General features: G+C 40.7%; 1 protein-coding gene across 17 annotated transcripts in view; it reads right to left on the bottom strand.

The window, feature by feature from the left end:
- The window catches only part of LOC129826373 (ankyrin-1-like), a 200,687-nt gene that overhangs the window by 156,124 nt on the left and 17,991 nt on the right, over window positions 1–26,572 (bottom strand). For 5 of the 17 annotated variants that reach the window (XM_055887033.1, XM_055887025.1, XM_055887027.1 and 2 more), the window contains exon 1: window positions 13,546–14,571. The exons of 2 other annotated variants lie outside the window; for them this stretch is intronic. In XM_055887033.1, the coding sequence (XP_055743008.1) occupies window positions 13,546–13,671 (126 nt within the window). In that variant the 5' untranslated portion in view covers window positions 13,672–14,571. Of the gene's footprint in view, window positions 1–13,545; window positions 14,574–26,572 lie in introns of those variants that run through there. 10 more of the 17 variants (XM_055887021.1, XM_055887024.1, XM_055887023.1 and 7 more) reach the window with 5 other exon arrangements.

The following is a 26,572-nucleotide window of genomic DNA, read 5'->3' as shown; positions in this document are numbered from 1 at the left end:
CTGTGACTGCGAAATTGTTTATAGTATGTGACATTTCGAAAATGTTGTATCCTTTAAATGCCAGAATGTCATACTCGTTTCAGCTCTTCTTCTAGTAGGGTTCGCTGCACACTACTGAGCAAGAGAAGTGTCTTTTCTGACCTGTGTTTGACAACAGCTGATAATCATCAGACAATCAGATAGGAGGACAGTCTGTGCCAAAATGAACGAATAGCGGGAAACAATGCAATTGCTTCATTAGATGAAACATTCACGGTATGGGTAGGATGTTGATGTTTGTTGCTTATTGCATACAATTTTACTAAACAGTATGTTCCAAATGGTATACAGTATGATTAGTACACAGTATGTAATTTTAGTAAGTAGTAGGAAGGACAGATTTTTGTGAACATGGCAACTCTGTGGCAACTCTCACCCCCAATTCAGCCATCCAATAAGTCTCAAGCATAGGGCTCTGCCAGGACTCTAGCCTCCTCCCTGTAGGCTGTCTCATCGTTGTTGGTAATCAGGTCTACACCTGTTCTATTGTCAGCACACACACACACGCACACTCACACCGAGGAGAGAGGAAAGAGAGACTGTAACGCTTAGAGAAGAGACTGTGTTCTCTTTCTCCCTTTCAGGGGGAGAGAGAGAGACGGACAGATAGAGAGAGAGCAGGGAGAGATAGAGAGAGAGAGCGGAGGAGAAGAAGAAAGGAAGACAGAGACGCATGAACCAAATAATCCTAATGGTACTTAGACAATTCCCAGCTAGCACATAATGTTCTGAGAACCATATGTTTCTTAGCTCTTGGTGATAGCATGGTTGTCCTATGGTTATTTTGCATAAAACCTTCCCACAACTTTCTGGGAATTGCGCAGGATAGTTAGTTGGCTTTGGAACATTCTCCGCACATAAGACACTTGAAATAAACAAAGGTTATTTTCTTGGTATTTCATTACTTTAACAGAATGTTTCTTAAATGTTCAAACATGGTTACATTTAATTGAAATGTTGGTAATGCTCTTGGAACGTTCTCCAACTGGTTTGACATTGGAAATGTTCCAAAATAGTTCAAAGAACGTTAAGAAACAACATTCTTCTGTGTGAATTTCAGTACTTCAGCACAACGTTTCCTACAGGTTTCCTCATTGTTCTATTTAAAGGCATGTTCTCAAAATGTTCCGAGAACGTTAAGAAAACATTCAGAAAAAAACACAAGAAAACTTTAGAAACATTCAGAGAACGTTCTTTGAATGTTATTTAAAAACATATACAGTACATTCCGTTCTCAGCATCAACAAAACTCTCTCTATCCTTTAACTTGTTAAATGTGTTCAGGTGTGTTGGCCGTGCCCAATTGTCCACACCTAATCTGAATGAGTCCTTGTTTCCTTTGAAATGGGGTCTGTTTGAATAGACTAAAATGAACAGCTTTGTATGAGTAAAAAAACAAACATGGCATGCTAGCTCCATCCTGGTGGTGCAGTGAACTAATTCCATGGATATAGAACAGAAGATCATAGGTTTGAATCTCACTGACGCCGTGCCACAATAAAAAAAATTGTGTTTACATGATTAATCATTAAGCAAATGAAATTCTATGTGTCCTATCTGTGCTTGGAGTTCAAAACAGTTAACCCACATTAAGCTAGCAGTGTTATTAAAAGTCTTATTGAAACATGTTCTTATAACATTATTTATCATCTTAAAATAACCTATAATTTGCATTATCAGAACGTTAATGAAAACTTTCAGGGAACCATAGTAAAACGTTCAAAGAACCTTCCTGCAACCTAAAAATAAACTTTACCAGAAAAGGTAAAATTTTCAGAACTTTAAAAAAACGTTTTCATCTGTCAAGGAAAGTATAGGTTCGTTCCCAGAACCAATGGGAAACCAAAAATGTACATTCCCACAACTTCCAAAGAACTAAATGTGCTAGCTGGGTTGGCATCTGGAGCAAATCAGTCCAAATCATGGCCAAATACAGATTAAAATTCAAACTGTCAAATTGAAAGACTTCCTCTAACTGGTTATATAGCTTTAAATTGACCTTTGCTGTATTACCAGAGGAAAAGTATACATTTTAGTCTTAAATATATCAGTTTGACTTATTTCCACTTATTTTCTGAAGTCAGATATTTGGTGTTCTATCTATTCATATCACAGTATAAAATATAAAACAACAGGTAAGAGACATGAGGAAGTATCCAAGGTCCTGTGTTATAGATATGTTGTTAATGTTCTGAGGACTGTAGGCCTTAACATGACAATGAAATCTGAGGAAAATCATTAATAATGTTGCTAAAGACCTGCAGAGCAACAGACCATCTTGAAACACCTGGGTGAGTCAGACAGTGGAGTAAATACATTGCTATTGAAGTTGTTTTGAGACCAGGCCAATGGCACGCTCTGCTGTCTGATAGTGAAGACAGTTACAGAAGGAGGTGCATCAGTGCTCACAGACCCAGATTAGCATAACTGGCCATGTCCAACAGCTTTTGTGTGTCTGACGCAGTGTACCAGGCTGGAGCCATCACCTGAAGCCACCTCTTTCATATGGTGCCAAACTGAGGAACAGTTAAAGAAGCCACTACCAAATGCTTTTGTCCAGACATAGGGTATACAGATACAGTAACACTGCAGGAAACAACCTTTTCCTTGTAAAAATACAAAAATGTAGTAGTTCAACTAGGGTACAGTGGTTGCGTGTTTGTGTTGTAGGCCACGCATACTTCTTTCCAAATGTGTAAAAAAAACATGCTTGTTTTGTGTTGTGGGTTTTATAACCACGTCTTTATACCCATTAGTTCAACCATTTATCCAGAATGTGATCATCTCAAAACACAATACCCATCATGGTCTGTGAAAAAGAGCGCCACCTTGTGGTGGTCTCCGACAGAGGTGCCGGTTTAGGTTTACTGTAGGTGCAACTATCCCAGAGTCCCGATAAGAGGACAAAAATGACCAGAAGGAGACAGGGATACAACTCACACTTTATTACCACACCAAACAGACACACGCACACGTCAAACAAGAAGGAAAAATTGTGAAAGTGATAGTGATAGTGGTTTTCTCTAGTGGAATAGAAGAAACAGGGAATCTATTGCACAACAGCAAAGGCTAATAGCAATGTAGCATGTTGCACAGGCTAACAGTAATAGCTGTAATGCACACAATTTAATGACTAGAGATTAGCATGTAGCGGCTAATACCATTGGGCTAGTGAGCAGGACGTAGCACCATAAACACACTATGTACATTAGTAGTGAGCTAGCATGGTATACAATATATACAGTGCCTTCAGAAAGTATTTACCCGCCTGGACTTTTTCCAGATTTGGTTGCAAAGAACGGCTGTTTTTTTCTTTGTATTATCTTTTGCCAGATCTATTGTGTTATATTCTCCAACATTAATTACACATTTCCACAAACTTCAAAGTGTTTCCTTTCAAATGGTATCAAGAATATGCATATCGTTGCTTCAGGTCCTGAGCTACAGGCAGTTAGATTTGGGTATGTCATTTCAGGCGAAAATTTTAAAACAGGGGCGGATCCTTAAGAGGTTTTCAAACAGCACAATAGTAATGACATGCTGAATGAGTATCTTTTTAATTACTGATGCAAAGGCCTACATGATGCAACCCTGCATTCAGCAAGCTCAGCGATAAGAAAAATTATCTGGTCCCATTATAGCCAATGTCATGGCCCACATAAAACCGTTTTTTACAGCTGATTTATTACTATGTCATATGCTACAACTAGGGTCTGGAGTTAGCCTACTACCAGATCAGGAAAAACTCTGGGCCCCAGGAAAACAATTCCCCCCACACCATTCTAGGACCTGTGGTGCCGCCTCTGAAATCACCACACAAGGTTACAAATGAAAAACACATCCTATTTGTATGATCTGCATTTGACATGTTTTTGGTGGTGGGGATGGGTTTCCATAGTTTTACGTGGCTCAGTGCAGCTGGCAGCAACTGTGACAGTTTCAGAATGTAACAGTCACCTTGCCATGGTTAAATGCGGTGGTTCGCGCTTTCAGTTTAGCGCTAATGCTGCCATCTATCCACGGTTTCTGGTTTGGATAGGTTTTAATAGTCACAGTGGGAACAACATCCCCTACACACTTCCTGATAAACTCAGTGACCGTGCCCGTGTATACATCAATGTAATTATCTAAGTTTACCCGGAACATATCCCAGTCTGCGTGATCAAAACAATCTTGAAGCATGGATTCCGATTCGTCAGATCATTGTTGAATAGACCTTAATGCGGGTATTTCCTGTTTGAGTTTCTGTCGTGATCTGATTTGCTGAAGGAGGCATCCCAGGAGAGAGAATAGCAGTGGTCCAATGTTTTCCCAGCGTGAGTACTACAGTCAATGTGTTGACAGAACTTCGGTAGCATTTTCCTAAAATTCACATGGTAAAAGATCCCCAGCTAAAATAAATGCGGCCTCAGGATATGTGGCTTCCAGTTTGCATAAAGTCAGAGTAGTTCCTTGAGGGCCGTCGTGGTATCGGCTTGAGGGTGAATATACACGGCTGTGAGTGTAACCGAAGAGAATTCTCTTGGGCGGTAATACTCAAGATCTGGTCCATCACCCTCTGGAATAGCGCTGGAGCACTTGTGATTCCAAACTGTAGACAACAGTACCTGAAGAGACCATCTTGACTTTTCATCCACGTGTATCTGCAAGTAGGCTTGGCAGAGGTTGGTTTTGCTGAACTTCTGACTTCCAGCTAAGCCCACAAAAAGGTTGTCGGTGTGAGGTAGTGGATACTGCTCAGCGGACAACACATGGTTAACTGTGACTTTAAAGTCTCCACATTTCCTGATTCTACCATATTTTTAAGAACTGGTACGATGGGTGTAGCCCATTCATACATGCTGACCAGCTCCAGTACTTTTATTATTGACTAGATCGTCCAAATCAGCCTCGACTTTTGGTCTGATAGCATAAGGTACTGAGCGTGCTTTCAGAAACGTTGGTTTGCTGTCTGGCTTAATGCTAAGCATCACTGTCTGTCATGCTACCCAGCTCTCCATTAAAGACTTCTCCATGTTTTTTTAAGATGGTGGGTACATGGTGAGTGCTGGCTGCAGTGGAAGGTATTTCAGTGTCTTTTGTAGACTTTCTCTGACACAAGCAGACACAAGAGATACAGCTGCCCCTGTGTCCCTCTAGCAAGGGAGAAACATGGTAGCCTTGTGACTTCCTCGTCTGATGAGTCAATCACCTCAGTGTTCTCCTTCTCAATAGCGTGAACATGTCTCTTCTTCTTCAGTTGGAATGTCTCTTTCTTGTTTTTAAGTCTTTGACCTTTTCTCGGGTTGGGGTGTAGGGTTTGAACATAGCCTGAAGGTAGTGAAGGTAACACATTGAAGTTGAGCTTGAGGTGGTGGGCTGACATCCACGCTGAGATATCTGCCAGGCACTTAGAGATGCATGTTGCCACCTGGGTGTTAGAAGGGGGAAGGAATAAAGTTGTGGAGTGTCATCTGCATAGCAATGATAGGAGAGACCATGTGAGAATATGACTGAGCTGAGTGACTTGGTGTATAGAGAGAAGAGGAGAGGGCCTAGAACCAAGCCCTGGGGGACACCAGTATTGAGAGTACGTAGTGCAGACACAGATATTGTCAGTGTCACCTGGTAGAAGTGGCCTGCTAGGTAGGATGCAATCCTAGACTTTGCAGAGCCTGTGACCCCCAGCACTGGGTGGAGAGGAGGATCTGATGGTTGACAGTGTCAGTTGAGTGACCAGTCTTGAAGCCTGACTGATTAGGGTCAAGAAGATTATTCAGAGAGAGATAGAGAGAGTTGGTCAGAGACAGCACACTCAAGTGTTTTGGAAAGAAAATAAAGAGTCTGGAGGAGGGAGGAGTAGTTGGGATCGAGCGGGCAGGTTGTCGGGTGGCGAATAGTCAATAGTTGCAGCATTTCATCTGGAGAGAGAGGGGAGAAAGAGGTCAAGGCGTAGGGTAGTTCTGTGTGAGTGGGACCAATGGACTCAATAGGCTGAGTGAATGAGGAACAGTGGTCGTCAACCTTCTTTTCAAAGTGGTTGACAAAGTAATCTGCAAAGAGTGAGGTGGAAAGGGGGGATTAATGAGGGATAAGAAGGTGGAAAAGAGTTAGAGGCAGAAGCTTGAAATTTAGAGTAATAGAAAGTGGCTTTAGCAGCAGATATAGAGGAAGAGAAGGTAGAGAGGAGGGAGTGAAAGGATGATAGGTCCTCCGAAAGTTACATTTTCCCAAATTTTTGCTCAGTTGCCTGCAGCCCTGTTCTGTAAGCTTGAAATTAGTCACTGAGCCACGGAGCAAACAGGGAGGGCCGAGTCGGCTGGGATGAAAGGGGACAGTGCGAGTCATAGGATGTGGAAAGGGAGGAGAGTAGGGTTGAAGAGGCACAATCAGGAGACAGGAGGGAGAAGGATTTAGCAAAAGGGAGAGATGATAGGATAGCCAATGTCAGGAAATTAACTTATCAAGGTGACAAGCTCATTGAGGAACTCTCCAAGGGCACCTGGAAGGCGATAGATAACAAGTGGACAAGTGACAGTGACAGCATGGAATTCAAATGAGGAGATGGACAGGTGAGTGAGATTGAAAAAGCTGATTAAGAAGAAGTGAGTAACCCTGTGCCACCACTGCGATGACTAGATGCTCTCGGACTATGAGAGAACAGGTAGTGAAATGAGAGAGCAGCTGTAGTAGGAGTGTTCTCTGGGGTGAACTATGTCTCTGTCAGGGCCAAAAAGACAAGGGACCGAAGGGCAGCACAGAAATGAACGCTGCGTTCTTGACCGCAGATCGGCAGTTCCAAACGCTGCCAGAGACCAGGAATTCCACATTCATTATTCGCACAGGGTACACTAAAATAGAAGGGTTGCAACCAAGGGGTGGGAGAGTCTGTAAAGCCTACAGGGAGAGGAGCGAACAGGAATAGAAAACACCAATATTTGCCAAAGCCAAAAAAGTCTAAATGAGATCATCAGAAAATTAACAACTCATACAACTCGGCAGAACAACTCGGCAGAACCTCTTTATTTCGGTTACGATCTTAGTTTTGCAGAGAGACCTCTGCTTACAGATGCCACTGAGAGGATAGATACTGAAGTACTAGCACTAATTGTTGCAAAAAAACACCAGTTCTGCCCCTTAAAACTTCTTCGGGATCGGTGTCCCTTCCATGGGACGGTTGAGCTAACGTAGGCTAATGTGATTAGCAGGTTGTAAGTAACAAGAACATTTCCCAGGACATAGACATATCTGATATTGGCAGAAAGCTTAAATTCGTGTTAATCTAACTGCACTGTCCAATTTACAGTAGCTATTACAGTGAAAGAATACCATGCTATTGTCTGAGGAGAGTGCACAATTTTGAGCATGAAAAGTTATTAATAACCTGTTTGGGCTCAAGGGGCAGTATTGAGTAGCCAGATAAAAGGTGCCCATTTCAAAAAGGCCTCGTACTCAATTCTTGCTCGTACAATATGCATATTATTATTACTATTGGATAGAAAACACTCTCTAGTTTCTAAAACCGTTTGAATTATATCTGTGGGTGAAATAGAACTGGACTTAGAGCAATTTTCCTATGTGTATGTCAGAATGCAGAATTTTGCTGGCTGTTCTGAGACCTGTGTATTAATTTGCCTGTCCTCTATTGGTTGAGATGCACTGCATACGCCTTCCCCTGGGTATCAGCGAATAGGGAGACTTGAAATGGAGTTTCTACGTAGTTCCCAAAGGTTATAAATTGCTTGGAACCGAAGTGTCCCATCTTTCCACTCTTCGCTCTGACGCAGGGAGGGTCTTGGCATGTCATTTTAGAAGCTCCCGTTTTAGCTCCTAGATATATCCGGCTCTGTTTTTATTCTATATAGGTGTTGAAGACATCGTAATGTTGTTATTTTAAACCGAATTATATCAGTTTATGTCAGTATATTGCGATTTTCGGGTATTTATTTTCGTGACGTTGTAGGAAGTTGGGTATCTCTGGCCCACATGGCTATTGTTTACTGCTAATTGCAACGTTGAAGACGACGTTCTCCAACGTAGCAACGATTATTTTGGACAAAGGACACCTTTCCCAAGATTCTGATGGGAGTTCATCAAAAAGTAAGAACTATTTATGCTGATAATTCATTGTTCTGTTGGAAAAGGTAAAATGCATAAGCCGCCATTACTTGCAGTGTAGCCTTACTTTATCGCAGCCTGTATTGCGCAGTAACGTTAATTTTAAAAATGTAATTCAGCGATTGCATTAAGAACTAATTTGTCTTTCAATTGCTGTCCAACCTGTATTTTTTTGTCAAGTTTATGAATAGTTTTCGATAAGAATAGGTGCCTTTACAAGATGGCGCCGGACAGATTGCTTGACGTTATGGACACTATTCTCATTGTATAAGCACGATTTGTGCCGCTAAATATGCACATTTTCGAACAAACTCTATATGCATTGTGTAATATGATGTTACAGGACTGTCTTCTGAAGAATTCTGAGAAGGTTAGTGAAACAATTAATATATTTTGGTGGTTTATACGTTATCGCTATTTTTGCCTTGAATCAATGCTGTTGTTATGTTTGCTATTGTGCTAAGCTAATATAACGCTATATTGTGTTTTCGCTGTAAAACACTTGATAAATCGGAAATATTGTCTGGAATCACAAGATACCTGTCTTTCAATTGCTGTACACTATGTATTTTTCAGAAATGTTTTATGATGAGTATTTAGTTATTTGGCGTTGGTGTCTGTAATTTTTCTGTCTGCTTTCGGTGCAATTTCTGACTGTAGCTGCAATGTAAACTATGATTTATACCTGAAATATGCACATTTTTCTAACAAAACATATGCTATACAATAAATATGTTATCAGACTGTCATCTGATGAAGTTGTTTCTTGGTTAGTGGCTATTTATATCTTTATTTGGTCGAATTTGTGATAGCTACTGATAGAGTAAAAAACTGATGGAGTAAAAAAAGTGGTGTCTTTTGCTAATGTGGTTAGCTAATAGATTTACATATTGTGTCTTCCCTGTAAAACATTTTAAAAATCGGACATGTTGGCTTGATTCACAAGATGTGTACCTTTCATCTGGTGTCTTGGACTTGTTAATGTGTGAAAGTTAAATATTTTTTTGAAATATCTTTTGAATTTCGCGCCCTGCACTTTGAGCTGGCTGTTGTCACAAGTGTACCGGCGTCGGGCTGCAGCCATAAGAAGTTAATAAACAAATTAGGCACATTTGGGCAGTCTTGATACAACATCTTGAACAGAAATGCAATGGTTCATTGGATCTGTCTAACACTTTGCACATACACTGCTGCCATCTAGTGGCCAAAATCTAAATTGCACCTGGGCTGGAATAGTACATTATGGCCTTTCTCTCGCATTTAAAAGATGATGGTACAAAAAAAGTGTGGTATTATCTTTTACCAGATCTATTGTGTTATATTCTCCTTCATTCCTTTCACATTTCAACAAACTTCAAAGTGCTTCCTTTCAAACGGTACCAAGAATATGCACATCCTTGCTTCAGGTCCTGAGCTACAGGCAGTTAGATATGGGTGTCCTTTTAGGCGAAAATTGAAAAAAAGGGGCAGATCCTTAAGAGGTTTTAACAACACTATCAACAAGCAGGTCCTACAGGCCCTAGTTTTGTCGCATCTATGTAACTGGCGTGAAATGGCTAGCTAGTTAGCGGGGTGTGCGCTAATAACATTTCAATGGGTGATGTCACTCGCTCTGAGACCTTGAAGTAGTTGTTCCCCTTGCCCTGCAAGGGCCGCGGCTTTTGTGAAGTGATAGGTAACGATGCTTCGAGGATGTCAGTTGTTGATATGTGCAGAGGGTCCCTGGTTCGGGCGAGGAGAGGGACAGAAGCAAAACTGTTACACCTGGACTACTGTTCAGTGGTGTGATCAGGTGCTACAAAGAGGGACTTTCCAATTCCAATTGGCTCAGAACAGGGCAGCACGACTGGCCCTTAAAGTACAGGGGGAGCTAACATTAATGATATGCATGTCAATCTCTCATAGCTCAAAGTGGAAGAGAGATTGACTTCATCACTACTTGTTTTTGTAAGAAGTGTTGTACAGAGCTGTCTGTTTAAACTACTAGCACACATCTCGGACACCCATTCATACCCCACAAGACAAGCCACCAGAGGTCTCTTCACAATCCCAAGTCCAGAACAGAAAATGGGAGGCGCACAGTACTCTATTCCACATCAGGTAACTGGTGCATGCAGTAGAATCAGATTGTCTTTTTTAAAGGTAAAAATACACCTTGTGGAACAACGGGACTGTGACAAGACACACGCAAAAGGTGCAGACACACGCATACACACACAAGCACAAGCACATGCACTCTATACACACGTACATTGTAATATTGTTGTATAGTGGTATTATACATTTTGTATTGTAGATATGTAGTGGTGTAATAATGTTATATGATGTACTGTTTTATCTTTTGTTTTATATGTAATATAAGTGCCTTAATGTGCTTGGACCAAGAAAGAGTAGCTGCTGCCTTGGCAGAAACTAATGGGGATCCCTAAAAATACAAAAAACAAATAATGATGAGGTGGGAGACAGGAATTAGTTCAACTGCACAGTCGCTAAATGACAACAAGCACCAGTGAACATAAACAAATTGCAATGACAGACACCCCAGCTCATAAAGTTGTATAACAATCTTAAAAGGTTTTCTGCACACACAAAACAAATATTAGACAGCAGGGTTCTTGATCCAAGAAGGGATTGATTGTCTCTGCTGTAACCCAAGAAGCTTGATTTTACAAGCTAGCCACTTAGCAAGGAAGTTAGCAAACCAAATGCATAGCTGGAGCCCTAAGCTGGAGAGTTTTTTTTTGGCACATCTTATGAGATATTTAGCTGGTAAACATTAGTAGAGAATTTCAAGTGTAACTTGAACACATCTCTTGCACTGCACAACAGTGGATCGTCACATCACGAAAGCTTCCGTTTGCTCCGTGGACTCTTTGTAAACAAATGTACCATGTGACTACTGGGCTGGCTATATCAGCTGATTTAGGGCTTCATAATGAAAAAATAATGCAACAGACAAAATGATGAACGCAATCTGCTTGATCTATTAACCTAGTGCACAAGATGACTGGAGGCATTTATTTTTAAATAACAAATATTCCCCAATTTTTGGGCCGGGGTATTGAAATTTGTATCGTGGGTTGCATTAAGACCATCACAAACTTTTACAGATGCACAATCAAGAGCATCCTGTCGGGCTCTATTAGCGCCCTCAAACGCAGGGCTCTCCAGAGGGTGGTGCGGTCTGCCCAACGCATCACCGGGGGCACACTGCCTGCCCTCCAGGACAACTACAGCACCCAATGTCACAGGAAGGCCAAAAAGATAAACAAGGACATCAACCACCCGAGCCACGGCCTCTTCACCCCATTATCATCCAGAAGGCGAGGTCAGTACAAGTGCATCAAAGCTGGGACCGAGACACTGAAAAACAGCTTCTATCTCAAGGCCATCAGACTGTTAATAGCCATCACTAGCCACTAGTACCACCTGGTACTCAACCCGGCACCTTAGAGGCTGCTGGCCTACACACATAGAATCACTGGCCACTTTAATAATGGAACACTAGTCACTTTAATAATATTTACATACTGCTTTACTCATGTATATAATGTATTCTATTCTACTGTATTTTAGTCAATGCCACTCTAACATTACTCGTCCTAATATTTATATATTTCTTAATTCCATTATTGTACTTTTAGATGTGTGTGTATTGTTGTGAATTGTTAGATATTACTGCACTGTTGGAGCTAGGAACACAATCATTTTGCTACACCCGCAATAACATCTGCTAAATATGTGTATGTGACCAATAAAATGTGATTTGATTCAACACACACACGCACACGCACACGCACACGCACACGCACACGCGCACACACACACACACAAATCAAAAAGGCAGAGCGGAATGCTGAACACGTGCACTTTGTTCTGATTAACTGTGAAACCTGTTGTATTGTTCAACACAAGTCTATCACAACCCAATGATTGTGGCATGTACCAATACTGAGGCTGATAAAAAAAACACTGTGGACTTAACAGCCATGTGGGTGGGATTAGACCAGAAAGTAATAACAGATAAAAGAGATAAAAGAAGGAGGGGCATTTACAACTGCTATTTTAAGAGAGCAATAAAAACAAAGACTAAATTGTGAATTTAGTGGCGGGGGCCGTTGAGGGCCCATTGGTTCTCGGGTCAATGAGTCACTTGCCCATATCTAAACACACTAATACACTCATAGCACATACTGTAGTTAGCTACAGAATCTAAGTTTGTCTTCCTATTCTAAGCAACACTGTTCTAATGAAACAGCTGGAGCTGGAGCCCCTCCCCCTCAACAGAACCCTTTGTGATGGTGCCAACCTCCACTGTGACACCTGTCCCAGGTAGGTCTGACTGATATCCATTCTGCCTATCTCTCACGTTGCCTTCTCTTTTCATACCTCCCGACCACTCCCCATTTCTTTCACCCGTTATCCCCCCATACATTGGCATTCAGACTCAAACTAAGCAAAACAACCTCACCAGCACCCCAGTACCCTTTCTCTCCCCCTCTGGGTGCGTCCTGTATGGGTGAGGAAGACAGACAGACAGACAGACAGACAGACAGACAGACAGACAGACAGACAGACAGACAGACAGACAGACAGACAGACAGACAGAATTTCTTATCAATAGGCTAAACGATGCATCATCAATGACTTTGACAACTGCTCATTTTCATTCATGAAACTAAGTGAAATGTGACTGTCCCAGTCATAATCACAGATCCCGCTGATAGAGCCAGTGACTGATGAAGCAGAAATTTAGTGTTTAGCCACTAGTGCGACAACAGCCACCAGCCCTGGCAGCGCTGTGCACAAGGTTCCAGTATGAGAAAAGCCTGCAGGTATGTATTACTCCTTAGTCAGCAGTCATTAGAACAGTTCCTTAAAGTGACTGTTCCGGATTTTGGCAATGAGGCCCTTTAGCTTCTTCCCCAGACAGATTAACTGGTGTATACCGTTTTGATGTATCATGCTAGCTGTTCCTGTAGACTTCCAATCACTGCACTAACGCTAGTTAGCATTGGCTCTCAAAACTACCTCTAACTTCCTTAATACTTAACATGGATAGAGCGAGAGAGCGACAGAGAGATAAAAGGAGAGAGAGAAAGAGGTAGAGTACCACACAGACCCATAGGACAGTTCTGCCACAGGACAGTCAGTAAAGCAGGAAGAGGGGTAGGAGAGCATGCAGTGTGTTTACAGTTTCCCCATGTCTGTATGCACAGTACATGTCTGCCAGTGTCACTGTGCACACACTGTAGAAATGCATCAGTATATGTCCATGTGTGCCCCAGCACCCCTGATCAGAGCTTAGCATGAGAGAGAAAGAAGGGGGGGGGTATCTCTCCCTCCTGCCCCCCTCTCCATCTCTCCCCCTTCCCACTCCCTCCGACCCCCTGTGAGTGGACCCCTTACCTTGCGCTTTTTATCCCGCGAGCGGTTCCTCTTCTTGGCCTTCTCCTCCTCCTTCTCCTTTCGCTCCGCCTCAATCTGGGCTTCTAAATCCTTGTTCTTGCGGAGATGTTTGGCGGCTTGTGCCATATTTCAGCCTGGTTGAGACGACTGTCTGGTGGAGATGAAGGTGGTAAGGGCCTGGCGAGGTCTTAGGTTGGGGCTGGGGCTTGGGGGTTGCAGTGCTGGAGGTCCTGCCTGCCGTGGGCGGATGCTGATGGTGCCAGTGTGTTTTTCTACGTATGGCCCTGCAGCGTCTGATGGCGTGCTCACATTCTGCCTCCTCCTCCTCCTCCTCTTCAGCAGTGCAGTCACACACACACACACATGCCGCGCACACACAGGGAGGCAGTCCTCAGCCGTCTGCTGTGGGATGCTACTGCAGCGCATCACAGAACCCGCTCTCTCTATCTCTTCCTCTCCCTTTCTTTCTCGCTCATGTACACTTTCCCTGTGTAATTATTTTTGCTCCCTCTTTCTCTGCTCCTCCGTTCTTCCTCACTCTGAACCACAACAAGGGAACAGAACAGGGGGAATGAGGTTGATGCTGCAGACTTTCCTGTCTCTTTTTCTCTCTATCTTTCCCTCTCTCTTTAGCCTCTAAAGTCCCTCTTCCTCTCGTGTTCTGTTCTGCATTCCTGTGAAACAATTCCGACCACCTAAGAAAATAAAAAGATTAAGAAGAGGGGGACGGACAGAGGAACAGAACAGCTTGAACAGCTTTAAGTGAAAGTCAAATCTCCCTCCTCTTGCTGCTGCATTGATTTGGTTTCTTGTTGCAATTTTATTTTTTATTTTTTTCTCTCCTCTCTCTAATAGTCCTGCTGCTTGTCCATCTGTGGAGGGAGTTGCGGACAGAGAGATGGACAGAGCTGTGGGAGGCACTGAGCATCACAGGCATTCTGAGTATCATTACTCTCACTCAACAAGAGACCAGAGAAGAAAAAACCCATTCCAAAACATGCACGTAAAAAACTGCCTTGCTCTCACTCGCTTACTATGCTGCTACCTTCCTCTCCCGCTCTCACTGCTCCCCCACCCTCTCCCTATTCCACTCTCTCTTTGCTCCCTCTCCCCCTTTCTCCATTGGTACCCATGCAGGCTTGCTGGTGCAGTGTGTGTGTACATTTGTGCGTACTGCTTGTGTGTGCAATAACATACTATTCTATATCACACTCTGAGCTGCGGTAATAACACCAGCAAGCCTGCAACCAGCTCAAGTGTACTCTCCCTCGCTCTCTTTCTCGCTGCTCACCCTCCCTCTCTCCCTGCTCTTCAGGCGCTGTGGCAAACAGGATTGGTACCCATGCAGGCTTGCTGGTGCAGTGTGTGCGTGTCTGTGTAATGTGTCTTAACATGGGTGCATGTATGAGAATAAGTGTGTGTGAGCACGCTCGTGAGTGTCAGTGGCGTAGCGCAGTTTCGCGGGCCCTCCCGCAAGGTCCGAGCAAGGCACCCCCCCACCAAAAATACAGATTTTGTTTATAATTTTATATTTTTATGGAGCAGAGAGAAACATTTGCAGTATTATAGATAATCTTATGCTATTTTGCACATTTTGCCATTAGGCTGAGAGAAAATGTTGCTGTTTTCAAAGCTCAGGGATTCTTGAAAGATGGGACATTCTCAACTTTTTTCCCAGAAATATTCTAAATATAAAAACATTTTGAAAATATATATTTTGATGGACCAAAGTATAAGCTATCACACCATGTAAAGGACCAACCTCATTCAGACAACATGCAATGTGTTTATTTGGATCCCCGTTAGGTCTTGCAGAAGCAGCAGTTACTCTTCCTGGGGTCCACAAAAACAAAACACATGACAAGTAACTAAACACTGACACACTGATAGACACCCAAATCTATAATACAACAATATACAAACAATACAACAAACAAAAATGATGTGACTGTTAGAGTGTGTCTGTCTGTGCATGTGTTTGTGTGTCCCCTCACAGTACCTACCCTCCGTTCCATGAGTTGGTTGTTTATCCGTAGTCTTATGATAATTTTGTTGTTTGCTTGAGTAATTGGAGATAGAAGGGAGATCCATGCTAACATGGCTGTGTATAAAACTGTGCGTTGCTGTGAATTCATTTTGGACTTGGGGACTATGAAGAAATGTGTGGAGTATGTATGGATGTCTGAGCTGAATCTTATTTGGTTACGCAGACAATCTGGAATTTTCGTCACAGTAATATTTCTCATAAAACCTAGAAGTGAAGCAGTTAATCTCTCGTCAACCCTCAACCAGGAAAGATGGGCATGCAGGGAGTAGATATGGTATGATTGTAGCTTCCATCAATGTAATTGACTGCATCACTTCCAGTCCACCATATATCTTTTTGCAAATGTATATATACAGTACCAGTCAAAAGTTTGGACACACCTACTCATTCAAGGGTTTTTCTTTGTTTTTACTATTTTCTACATGGTAGAATAATAGTGAAGACATCAAAAGTATGAAATAATACATATGGAATCATGTAGTAACCAAAAAATAGTTAAACTAATCATAATGTATTTGAGATTCTTCAAAGTAACAACCCTTTGCATTGATGACAGTTTTGCACACTTGGCATTCTCTCAACCAGCTTCATGAGGTAGTCACTTAAAAGTTAATTTATAGAATTTCTTTCCTTTTTAACGCGTTTGAGCCAATCAGTTGTGTTGTGACGAGGTATGGGTGGTATACAGAAAATAACCCTATTTGACAAAAGACAAAGTCCATATTATGGCAAGAACAGCTCAAATAAACAAAGAGAAACGACAGTCCATCATTACTTTAAGACATGAAGGTCAGTCAATCCGGAAAATTTCAAGAACTTTTAAAGTGTCTTCAAGTGCAGTCGCAAAAACCATCAAGCGCTATGATAAAAAGAAGAAAGGAAGACCCATGGTTACCTCTGCTGCAGAGGAATAGTGCATTAGCGTTAACTGCACCTCAGATTGCAGCCCAAACAAATGCTTCACAGTTCAAGTTCAAGTAACAGACACATCTCAACAAGGAGACTGTGTGAATCAGGCCTTCATGGTCGAATTGCTGCAAAGAAACCACTACTAAAGGACACCAATAAGAAGAAGAGACTTGTTGGGTCAAGAAACACGAGCAATGGACATTAGACCGGTGGTAATCTGCCCTTTGGTCTGATGAGTCTAAATTTGAGATTTTTAAGAGGAAGGGGCAACCGCCTAGTTGTTGTGAGATACAAGGTAGGTGAACGGATGATCTCTGTGCGTGTGGTTTATTTATTATTGTTATTGTTACCTTTATTTAACTAGGCAAGTCAGTTAAGAACAAATTGGTGTTAAGTCAGTTAAGAACAAAAACTTTGTCTGAAGAGGAGGAGTATGGATTGGACCAAAGCGCAGCGTGGAATGTGGACATAATGAAGTTTATTAAAGTAAAGACGAAAACACTTAAACAAACTACAAAATAACAAACGATGTAGACTGACCTGAACAAGAACTTACATAAACACGAAGAACGCATGAAACAGGAACAGACTACCTAAAACGAACGAACAAACCGAAACAGTCCCGTGTGGTGCAGACACAAACACGGAAGACAACCACCCACAAACAAACAGTGTGAACAACCTACCTAAATATGGTTCTCAATCAGAGGAAACGTAAAACACCTGTCCCTGATTGAGAACCATATCAGGCTAAATGACAATGAACCTAAACATAGAAACACATAACATAGAATGCCCACCCCAACTCACGGCCTGACCAACTAAACACATACAAAACAAGAGAAAACAGGTCAGGAACGTGACAGAGAGGCCAGTGGAAAGTCCCCAACCTCTTTGGTGCGCAATCCCGAGAGCGCGCCTTTCGTTGTTTTTCTTTTATATTGACGACGCTATTGTCCGGTTGAAATATTATCGATTATTTCGTCTAAAAACAACCTGAGGATTGATTATAAACATCATTTGACATGTTTCTACGAACTTTACGGATACTATTTAGAATTTTCACCTGCCTCTTGTGACCGCATTTGAGCCATTGGATTACTGAACAAAACGCGCCAACAAAATGGAGATTTTTGGATATAAAGAGGGACTTTATCAAACAAAACAAACATTTATTTTGTAACTGGGAGTCTTGTGAGTGCAACCATACGAAGATCATCAAAGGTAAGTGATTAATTTTATTGCTATTTCTGACTTTCGTGACTAATCTACTTGGCTGCTAATTGTTTGTAATGTTTTGTGTGCTGAGCGCTGTCCTCAGATAATTGCATGGTTTGCTTTCGCTGTAAAGCCTTTTTGAAATCTGACACGGCGGCTGGATTAACAACAAGTTAAGCTTTATTTTGATGTATTGCACTTGTGATTTCATGAAAGTTAAATATTTATAGTAATTTCATTTGAATTTGGCGCTCTGCAATTTCACCGAAAGTTGTCGAGGTGGCACGCTAGCGTACAACTGATCCATAAGAAGTTTAAGAAGGAAAGACATTCCACAAATGAACTTTTAACAAGGCATACCTGTTAATTGAAATGCATTCCAGGTGACTACCTCATGAAGCTCATCAAGGCAAAGGGTGGCTACTTTGAAGAATTTAAAATATAAAATATATTTTGACACTTTTTTGGTTACTATATGATTCCATATGTATTATTTCATAGTGTTGATGTATTCACTATTATTCTACAATGTAGAAAATAGTAAAAATAAAGAAAAACCCTGGAATGAGTAGGCGTGTCCAAAATGTTGACTGGTACTGTACATACATACATATAAATACATATACATACATATATACATATTTTTTGTAATATATTTTCTTTTATTACCTTCTAACCCTACCACCCCTCCCTTAATAGGAGTAAACTAGTGAACAACAACGCTTAGGCTTCTACTTCCAGCTTATACATACTATATACATTTTACCGGCACAGTCTATTTTACAATAGGTATATTTTGTTTGTTTTTTCTCCTGTCCTTCCTCTAACCTTAACCTCTCCCATCTATTTCTTTCACAAAAGTTCTGAACCTATATACTTTTTACAGACACAGTATGTTTTACATTAGTTATCTTGTTGTTATTAGTTGTTATTATTCCCAACCTTCAGCTCCATTCAACCCCTCCCATCTATCTCTTAACACCATCCATATTGGATTTGTACTGTGATGTTTCACAAAAGTTCTGAACCTTTCTATTCTCATAATTTGTAAAGAAAAATCAAAAATATTTTTTTTTTCTAAAAGTGTTATTTTATTATTGATCAATTGACTATGAATTTTCAGATCACCCAGTAGTGCTATCTTCAGAGTTAGCTCCAGCTAAATGTTGCAAATCTTGAGCCATTCCTGGACCTGTGACCAAAAACAAGCTACATATGGACTGTACCAAAACAAATGATCTAATGATTCTCTCTCTTCGCAGCACAATCTGCAGAACTGGGAAGGTTGTATCCCCCATATATGTAACATTATATTGGTTGCAAGAATTTAGTATAATAATTTAAATGGAAAAATTATAAGTTTTGAATCTGGAGTAGTTTTGCATATCAGTTCATAAACCATGTGCCATGTAATCGGTACGTCGGAAATCTCTTCCAAACTATTTTGCAATCTATATGGCACAGCTGTCAATTTTTTGGCCCTTAATAAATTAATAAATAAACTGGTGTACTTTTTTATTTATCACAATTTTCTTTAACCAATTATGGTCTTTAATGCTGGGCCGACAGACAAGTTCCCTACTTTTTCCCTCTTCCACTTTCCTCTTCCATTTTTGCGGGAATGCTGCGATTAGTTGGATGTAATTTTGGGTAGAGCAGACAATTCCATATATTTTTGTTAGCTGCATGTGTGACATAACTCCACGAGTAGATTTATGATATAATTTACAAAGATTATACCATTTAAAATAAATATTATAATGTTTTATATCTATTAGTATATTTTTGTTTAACCATAAAATTTGTTGTATTTTTTGTTCCGTTTTTTTTCTGGTGGATTCAACTGAAATTGCAACCAACTTTCTATGGCTTGTTTTAAAAATAGTGATATTTGGGAGATGATTTCCTTTTCAAATAACTGAAGTGTGGGGTTGTAATCTGAATAAAGGGAAAAGGCCATTATTGAGCATGGGGTGAGACGTTCTTCTTAAGAACTAATGTATCTTTCATTTGCTGTCCAACCTGTATTTTTTAGTCAAGTTTATGATTAGTTATTGATTAGATTAAGTGCCTCTCCCAAGATTTCTCCTGACATTTTCTTTGCAGCTTGGCTACTATTCTCATTGTATAACCACGATTTGTTCCGCTAAATATGCACATTTTCGAACAAACAATATATGTATTGTGTAATATGATGTTATAGGACTGTCATCTGATGAAGTTTTGAGAAGGTTAGTGAAAAATGTAATATCTTTTGCTGGTTTATTCGCTATCGCTAACGTGCATGAATCAATGCTGCTGTGTGGTTGGCTATTGTAGTAAGCTAATATAATGCTAAATTGTGTTTTCGCTGTAAGACACTTAAAAAATCTGAAATATTGGCTGGATTCACAAGATCTTTGTCTTTCATTTGCTGTACGCTGTGTATTTTTCATAAATGTTTTAAGATGAGTATTTAGTTAATTCACGTTGCTCTCTGTAGTTATTCTAGTTGCTTTGGTGAGAGTTGTGATGGTGGCTGCAATATAAAACTATGATTTATACCTGAAATATGCACATTTTTCGAACAAAACATATGCTATACAATAAATATGTTATCAGACTGTCATCTGATGAAGTTGTTTCTTGGTTAGTGACTATTTATATCTGTATTTGGTCGAATTTGTGATAGCTACCTATGCAGTAAAAAAATGGTGGGGGAAAAAAGTTGGCTCTTTTGCTATCATGGTTAGCTAATAGAAATACATATTGTGACTTCCCTGTAAAACATTTTAAAAATCAGAAATGATGGCTGGATTCAAAAGATGTGTATCTTTCATCTGGTGTCTTGGACTTGTGATTTCATGATATTTAGATGCTAGTATTTACTTGTGGCGCTATGCTAGGCTATGCGAGTCAGCTTTTTTACTGATGAGGGTGCTCCCGGATCCAGGATTGTGTGCAACTAGAAGTTCATTTGCTAGAGGACCAGTTCGGATATAAGTATAACTTTTGTATAACTGAAGGCTTTAGCGAGAGGTCTAATGCTTTAATATTGAATCATTTCTGCCCTCTGAATTCATATTAATTCTATAAATAGGCCCGTTTCATTTCGTCTGGCTTGCCATTCCAAATCAAATGTTCGCTAGGTGTAGGCAAGACCATAAGCAAATAGGTACACTGGGATATGACTAAAGAGTTAATCGGGGTGATTTCTCCACAAATAGACAGGTATTTTCCTTTCCATGGCAGCTAGAGCTTATCTATTTTGCTATCTTTCTATAAAAATGCGTTGGAGTGAGATCATGTTGTATTTATTTGGAGGGATCCAAATTGTGGATTTCAAGAAAACATGAATCCTCAGCGTACAATGACACTTTTATTTTTAAATGCTGGATTTCTAACCCCTTGATATTATTGTTGGATCTGATTTTAATAGCTAACATATTGATGACCATAATAAATAGATATGTCGATAGTGGACAACCTTGTTTTACACCTCAACAATGTAAAACTTTCTGAGATGTATTATTTACTATTTTACACCTAGGGTTACTATACATGACTTTAACCTATTTTATAAGAGATTATCCAAAATTGAAATTTTCCAGGCATTCATATATAAACTCCAGCTGTACTTGTTCTGAGTGCTGGCATGCATGTTGTTGATGTTAGTTCTGTATGTGCAGTTAAGGGCAAGGTGTGCTGGGACAAGACCAGAGCCTGAACAGCTTGCACAGTTGATTTTTGTATAAAAAATGCAGAACATTTTATGACATATACATCCCTCCCCATCTTCACAAGACCTTTGTCAATATGACTTTCCCATGATAATTGACCATCCAATGTTATACCTAGGAGTTTAGCTTCCTCAACTTGCTCAATGTTCACACCTTTTATGTATAACTCCAGTTGAGGTGTAGGTCTTAGAGAATGCTTTTAACCAAATACAATGCTTTTAGTTTTAGATGTATTTAAGACCAGTTTATTATTAATCACCCATTCTGATACTGACTGTAACTCCTTAACCAGAGTTTCAGTGAGCTCACTGGTTTTGGGTGCTGACATGTAGAATGTGGAATCATCTGCATACATAGTCATTCTAGCTTGTGTAACACCAGTGACAAATCATTTGTAAAAATAGAGAAGATTAACGGCCCAAGGCAGTTACCCTGAGGGACATATTTGATGTTAGAGAAGCTTCCATTGAAGAACACTCTCTGGGTTCTATTGGATAAATAACTCTCGAACCATGTGATGGCAGATCAGAGTGAGTTTTTTCAATAACAATTTATGATCAATAACATCAATGGCTACGCTGAAATCTAACAATACAGCTCCATTATCTTTTTTTAACCCATCATCCATCATCTGAGTCAGTGCAGTAGAAGTTGAGTGCCCTTCTCTATATTTTCTGAAAATAGCATTGTATTTGGTCAAACACAATCCTCCCAATCCCCCCTTATTAAGAACAAGCAGAAAACGGATTGGGTGAATGTTAGAGCCCGCAATTATTATTTTTAGGCAGTGGAATTACTTTAGCTTCCTTCCACGTCTGTGGACACACACACACCTTTAGTCTTTGGTTAAAGATATAGCAAATAGGGGTGGCAATACAGTCTGCTACTATTCTCAATAGTTTCCCATCAAGGATGTCTATACCTGGTGGCTTACCATTATTAATGGATAATAGTTTTTCCACCTCTCCCACACTAACAACAATCCTTCTCTTTCATTATTAGATTTTTTATTCAAAAATATGATGGTTCACTGTTCAATGCTGTCATTTTACTTTACTAGTGAAAAAGTAATTGAAATGATTGGCAACATAAAAACCTTTTGTTATAAATGACCCATCAACTAAAATGAACAATGGAGATGAATTGAGTTTTCTGCCCATGATATATTTTAAGGTACTGCAAAATCTTTTTCCATTGTGTTTTATGTAATTTATCTTTGTTTTGTAACATAATTCTTCTTCTTTTTATTTAGTCACAACTTTTCTCAATTTACAGTATGTCAACCAATCAGCTGAGCAGCCCGACTTGTTTGCCACCACTTTTGCACAATTTATTTGAACCATACAATTTTTCAATTCATCATCTGTCAAGGGGGCTCTAACAGTTCTCAAAGTTAGTTTCTTAACAGGTGAATGCTTGTCAACAATTGACGTTAATAATTTTACAAATAGTTCCAGTGATGCATCTTGATTCACTTCCTCAAACACATCAGACCAACATACATTTTTGACATCTACAACAAAATAATCCTGATAAAACATTTTGTATGATCTCTTATTAATTACTTTAGGCCCAACCTTTGGTACTTTAGTTTTCCTTTTTATTGCCACAATGTTATGGTCAATACAGCCAATGAAAACTGATATTGCTTTGGTGCAAAACTCTGCAGCATTAGTGAAGATATGATCAATACAAGTGGATGTCACAGTTAGACTCTTCCTCTTGAGAGGACAGTTAATTGCTAGCTAGTCAGTGTTCAGGTCACCCAGAAAATAGACCTCTCTGTTAACATCACTTTATCAAGCATTGCACACATATTACCCAAATACTGACTGTTAGCACTTGGTGGCCTATAGCAGCACCCCGAAATAAGAGGCTTTAGGAGAACTCACAACCACAACACTCCAACAACATTTGACATGAGATGCTCTCTAAGCTTTACAGGAATATGGCTCTGAACATTAACAGCAACACATCCCCATAGGCATTCCTGTCTTTTCTGTAGATGTTATATCCCTGTATTGCTACTGCTGTATCATCAAAGGAATTATCAAAGTGAGTTTCAGATATGGCCAGAATATGAATGTTATCCGACGTTAGCAAGTTATTGGTTTAAATAACCTTACTTCTAAGATTGCATATATTAATATGGGCTATTCTTTGCCCTTTCCTTGGTAGCTTATCGGAGATAGACATAATATGGAGACATAATAAATACGTGTGTGTGTGTGTGTGTGTGTGTGTGTGTGTGTGTGTGTGTGTGTGTGTGTGTGTGTGTGTGTGTGTGTGTGTGTGTGTGTGTGTGTGTGTGTGTGTGTGTGTGTGTGTGGACGTGTTTAACTATTCTTGTGGGGACCAGAAGTCCCTACAAGAATAGTAAACGAACAAAAAGTTGACCAGCTGGGGACATTTTGTTAGTCTCCACAAGGTCAAATGCTAGTTCTAGGGGGTTTAGGGTTAAGGTTAGAATTAGTGTTAGGGTTAGAATTAAGTTAAATATTAAGGTTAGGAGTTAGGGTTAGTTGTAGGGTTAGGGTTAGGAGCTAGGGTTAGGTTTAGGGTTAGGGTAAGAGTACGGGTTAGGATTAGGGTTAGGTTTAGGGTTTAGGGAAAATAGGATTTTGAATGGGACTGACATGTATGTCCCCACAAGGTTAGCTGTACAAGACTGTGTGTGTGTGTGTGTGTGTGTGTGTGTGTGTGTGTGTGTGTGTGTGTGTGTGTGTGTGTGTGTGTGTGTGTGTGTGTGTGTGTGTGTGTGTGTGTGTGTGTGTGTGTGTGTGTGTGTGTGTGTGTGAGAGAGAGAGAGAGAGAGAGAGACGTTTGGCTGAAGCTACTGACCCTGAGGCTTGGCTCTCTTATTCCTCACAGCCTTTTCCCCTGGGAGGGCGGAAAACGAGCCTGTCGTAGCAGATGTAAGCAATGTTCCCATGCTCTCTGGCAGCTTTCATATCTGGGATAAGTTCTTTCCTCCTCTGTCGCACAGCTTCAGAGAAGTCCTCATTGAGGAAGATGCTGATTCATCCATCTGCAGCTTTTCAGTAAAAAAAAGTCTTACTTTCTCCTCAGACTCAAGCAAGTTCTCATGTGAAGACTCTGGTACGCCATCAACATCGATGTTATTCCTCCTGGACTGTCCCTCTAGACAGTCTGTTTTCCCAGTCATTGTTAATATTGATTCACAGAGAGTGCTGATGTCGGCTCGAGAGGACTTTGTTGTCATCTTGCTTATGGTTAATGGTTGTGATCAGGGTGATTCCAATATTGTTTGTTTAAATCTATCAAAATGAAATAACTTTACTGACCATGAGTAGGCTGGTTGCACTACATGTAATGAGGACATGAATAAGGGGTCTTTATGGTATAACTGACCCTGCTCATTCCTGATTAATTTAGGATTTTAGACAAATATGACAAATATGAGCAAATCTCCAGACACATCTTCTAGGAATCACAGTTTTGAGAGAAATATTCTTTAAACTCACAGAGTGCTTTTGCAAGAAATTACATCAGATAATTTTCAATTAAAATCCATTATTGCAATTTTTGGCATTTTAAACACTTTTTGGAGAGTTTGAAATTGGGATCCTTTCCTCCAGACAAGGGCATTTCCTTTTCTTTTTACTATAAAAATAGATTTTCCCTGCCGGACAAGGAATGTCCTGACTTTCACAAATTTCTGAGCAAATTTCCTGCTATTCTACACATTTTGCCATGATGCTGAGAGTTTTAAAGGCCATTTCCTGTAATTCTAAACACTTCTTTCATGGCATGAAGTTTTCATATACTCTCTCAGCGGCCTCACCTCCGGGGTAGGGAAGGGAACCCCCCCCCCGTTGTGTCAAGGATATAATTAAGGTCTTTCAAACATTGAACCCTCTCATTGTGCTACTACATTCCTCAATGCTCTACCTGTTATCTTTCTCTCCCTCTCTCTTTTAGAAAAAAAAGGTGCTATCTAGAACCTAAAATGGTTCATTGGCTGTCCCCATAGAAGAACCCTTTGAAAACCCCTTTTGGGTTCCTTGTACAACCCTTTCCACAGAGAGTTCTACAGTATATGGAACCCAACAGGGTTCTACCTATAACAAACAAGGGTTCTACCTGGAACCAAATAGGGATCGCCTCCAGGGACAGGCGAAGAACCCTTTTAGAACCCCTTTTTCTAACAGTGTACCTCCCTCCTCTCTTTCTCCTGCAAAGACATCCCCTCATCTGATAGCAGCTCACTATTCTGCAGCAGCATACAGATGAACAGGCCAGGCGTTATTGCCTTCTGTCTGCAGTGCTACTAGTGTATACACATCACTCTCATTCACACACTACCAGGCAGACACACACACTGGCTGTGACACAAGCGATTACAGGTTCGGAAAACATGGAGGCAAAATACTACAGACTCCAAAATAGTGTTATATTACTCTAGTGACGAGGTATTTTCCGAGGCCCAGTAAAGCAGGCTTGTGTAAGTTGTGTGCTCTGTTTTTTTCTGACCTAATGACTCGTCATGCTTACAGGGGATGTTAACCCTGCCAGAGGACCACGTCAATGTACCCTGACCAATGACCATCTGAGAGGCCTTACCAACACGTTACATCCTGACACATACATAACACAACGTCATATTATTTTTCAGTATAATCGAAGTTGAGCTACCACCATTACACCGAGCATTGTCTCTGTGGTTTGTACCTGTGGTTAGATGGTCCTAACTGAGGTTGAGTCTTTGGCTGAGTCTGGGGCTGAGGGGACAGGACTGAAGCTGGGACTTAGGGGTACATTAAGTGGTCCTCTGGCAGGGTTAACATCCCCTATAAACATGTGAGGTGGACAGGGCTGAGGCTGGTGCTGAGGGGGACAGGGCTGATGCTGGGGCTGAAGCAGAGAGGGACAGGTTGTGTGGCTCTGTGGGGAGAAAGAAACACCTTGCTACCCTCCTTCACCGTGAAGGCCAGCACATTACCCGCTCCACTGCCCCTCTTAAAACACAAGCCCTAAGGTGACAGGCCCTCACACATACACAGACAGTCCTGCCCCAAAGAGAGAAAGAGTGAACACAATCAACATCACAGCCAGTCAAGCCCAGTAGGGTGGTTGTCCATAGCATGACACATATTGTCACTCAGTCACAAGT

Source organism: Salvelinus fontinalis, chromosome 28, assembly GCF_029448725.1.
Source record: "Salvelinus fontinalis isolate EN_2023a chromosome 28, ASM2944872v1, whole genome shotgun sequence".
NCBI classification, from domain to species: domain Eukaryota; kingdom Metazoa; phylum Chordata; class Actinopteri; order Salmoniformes; family Salmonidae; genus Salvelinus; species Salvelinus fontinalis.
The sequence above is the reverse complement of the archived record's forward strand: the minus strand, read 5'-3'. Positions and strand labels throughout refer to the sequence as shown.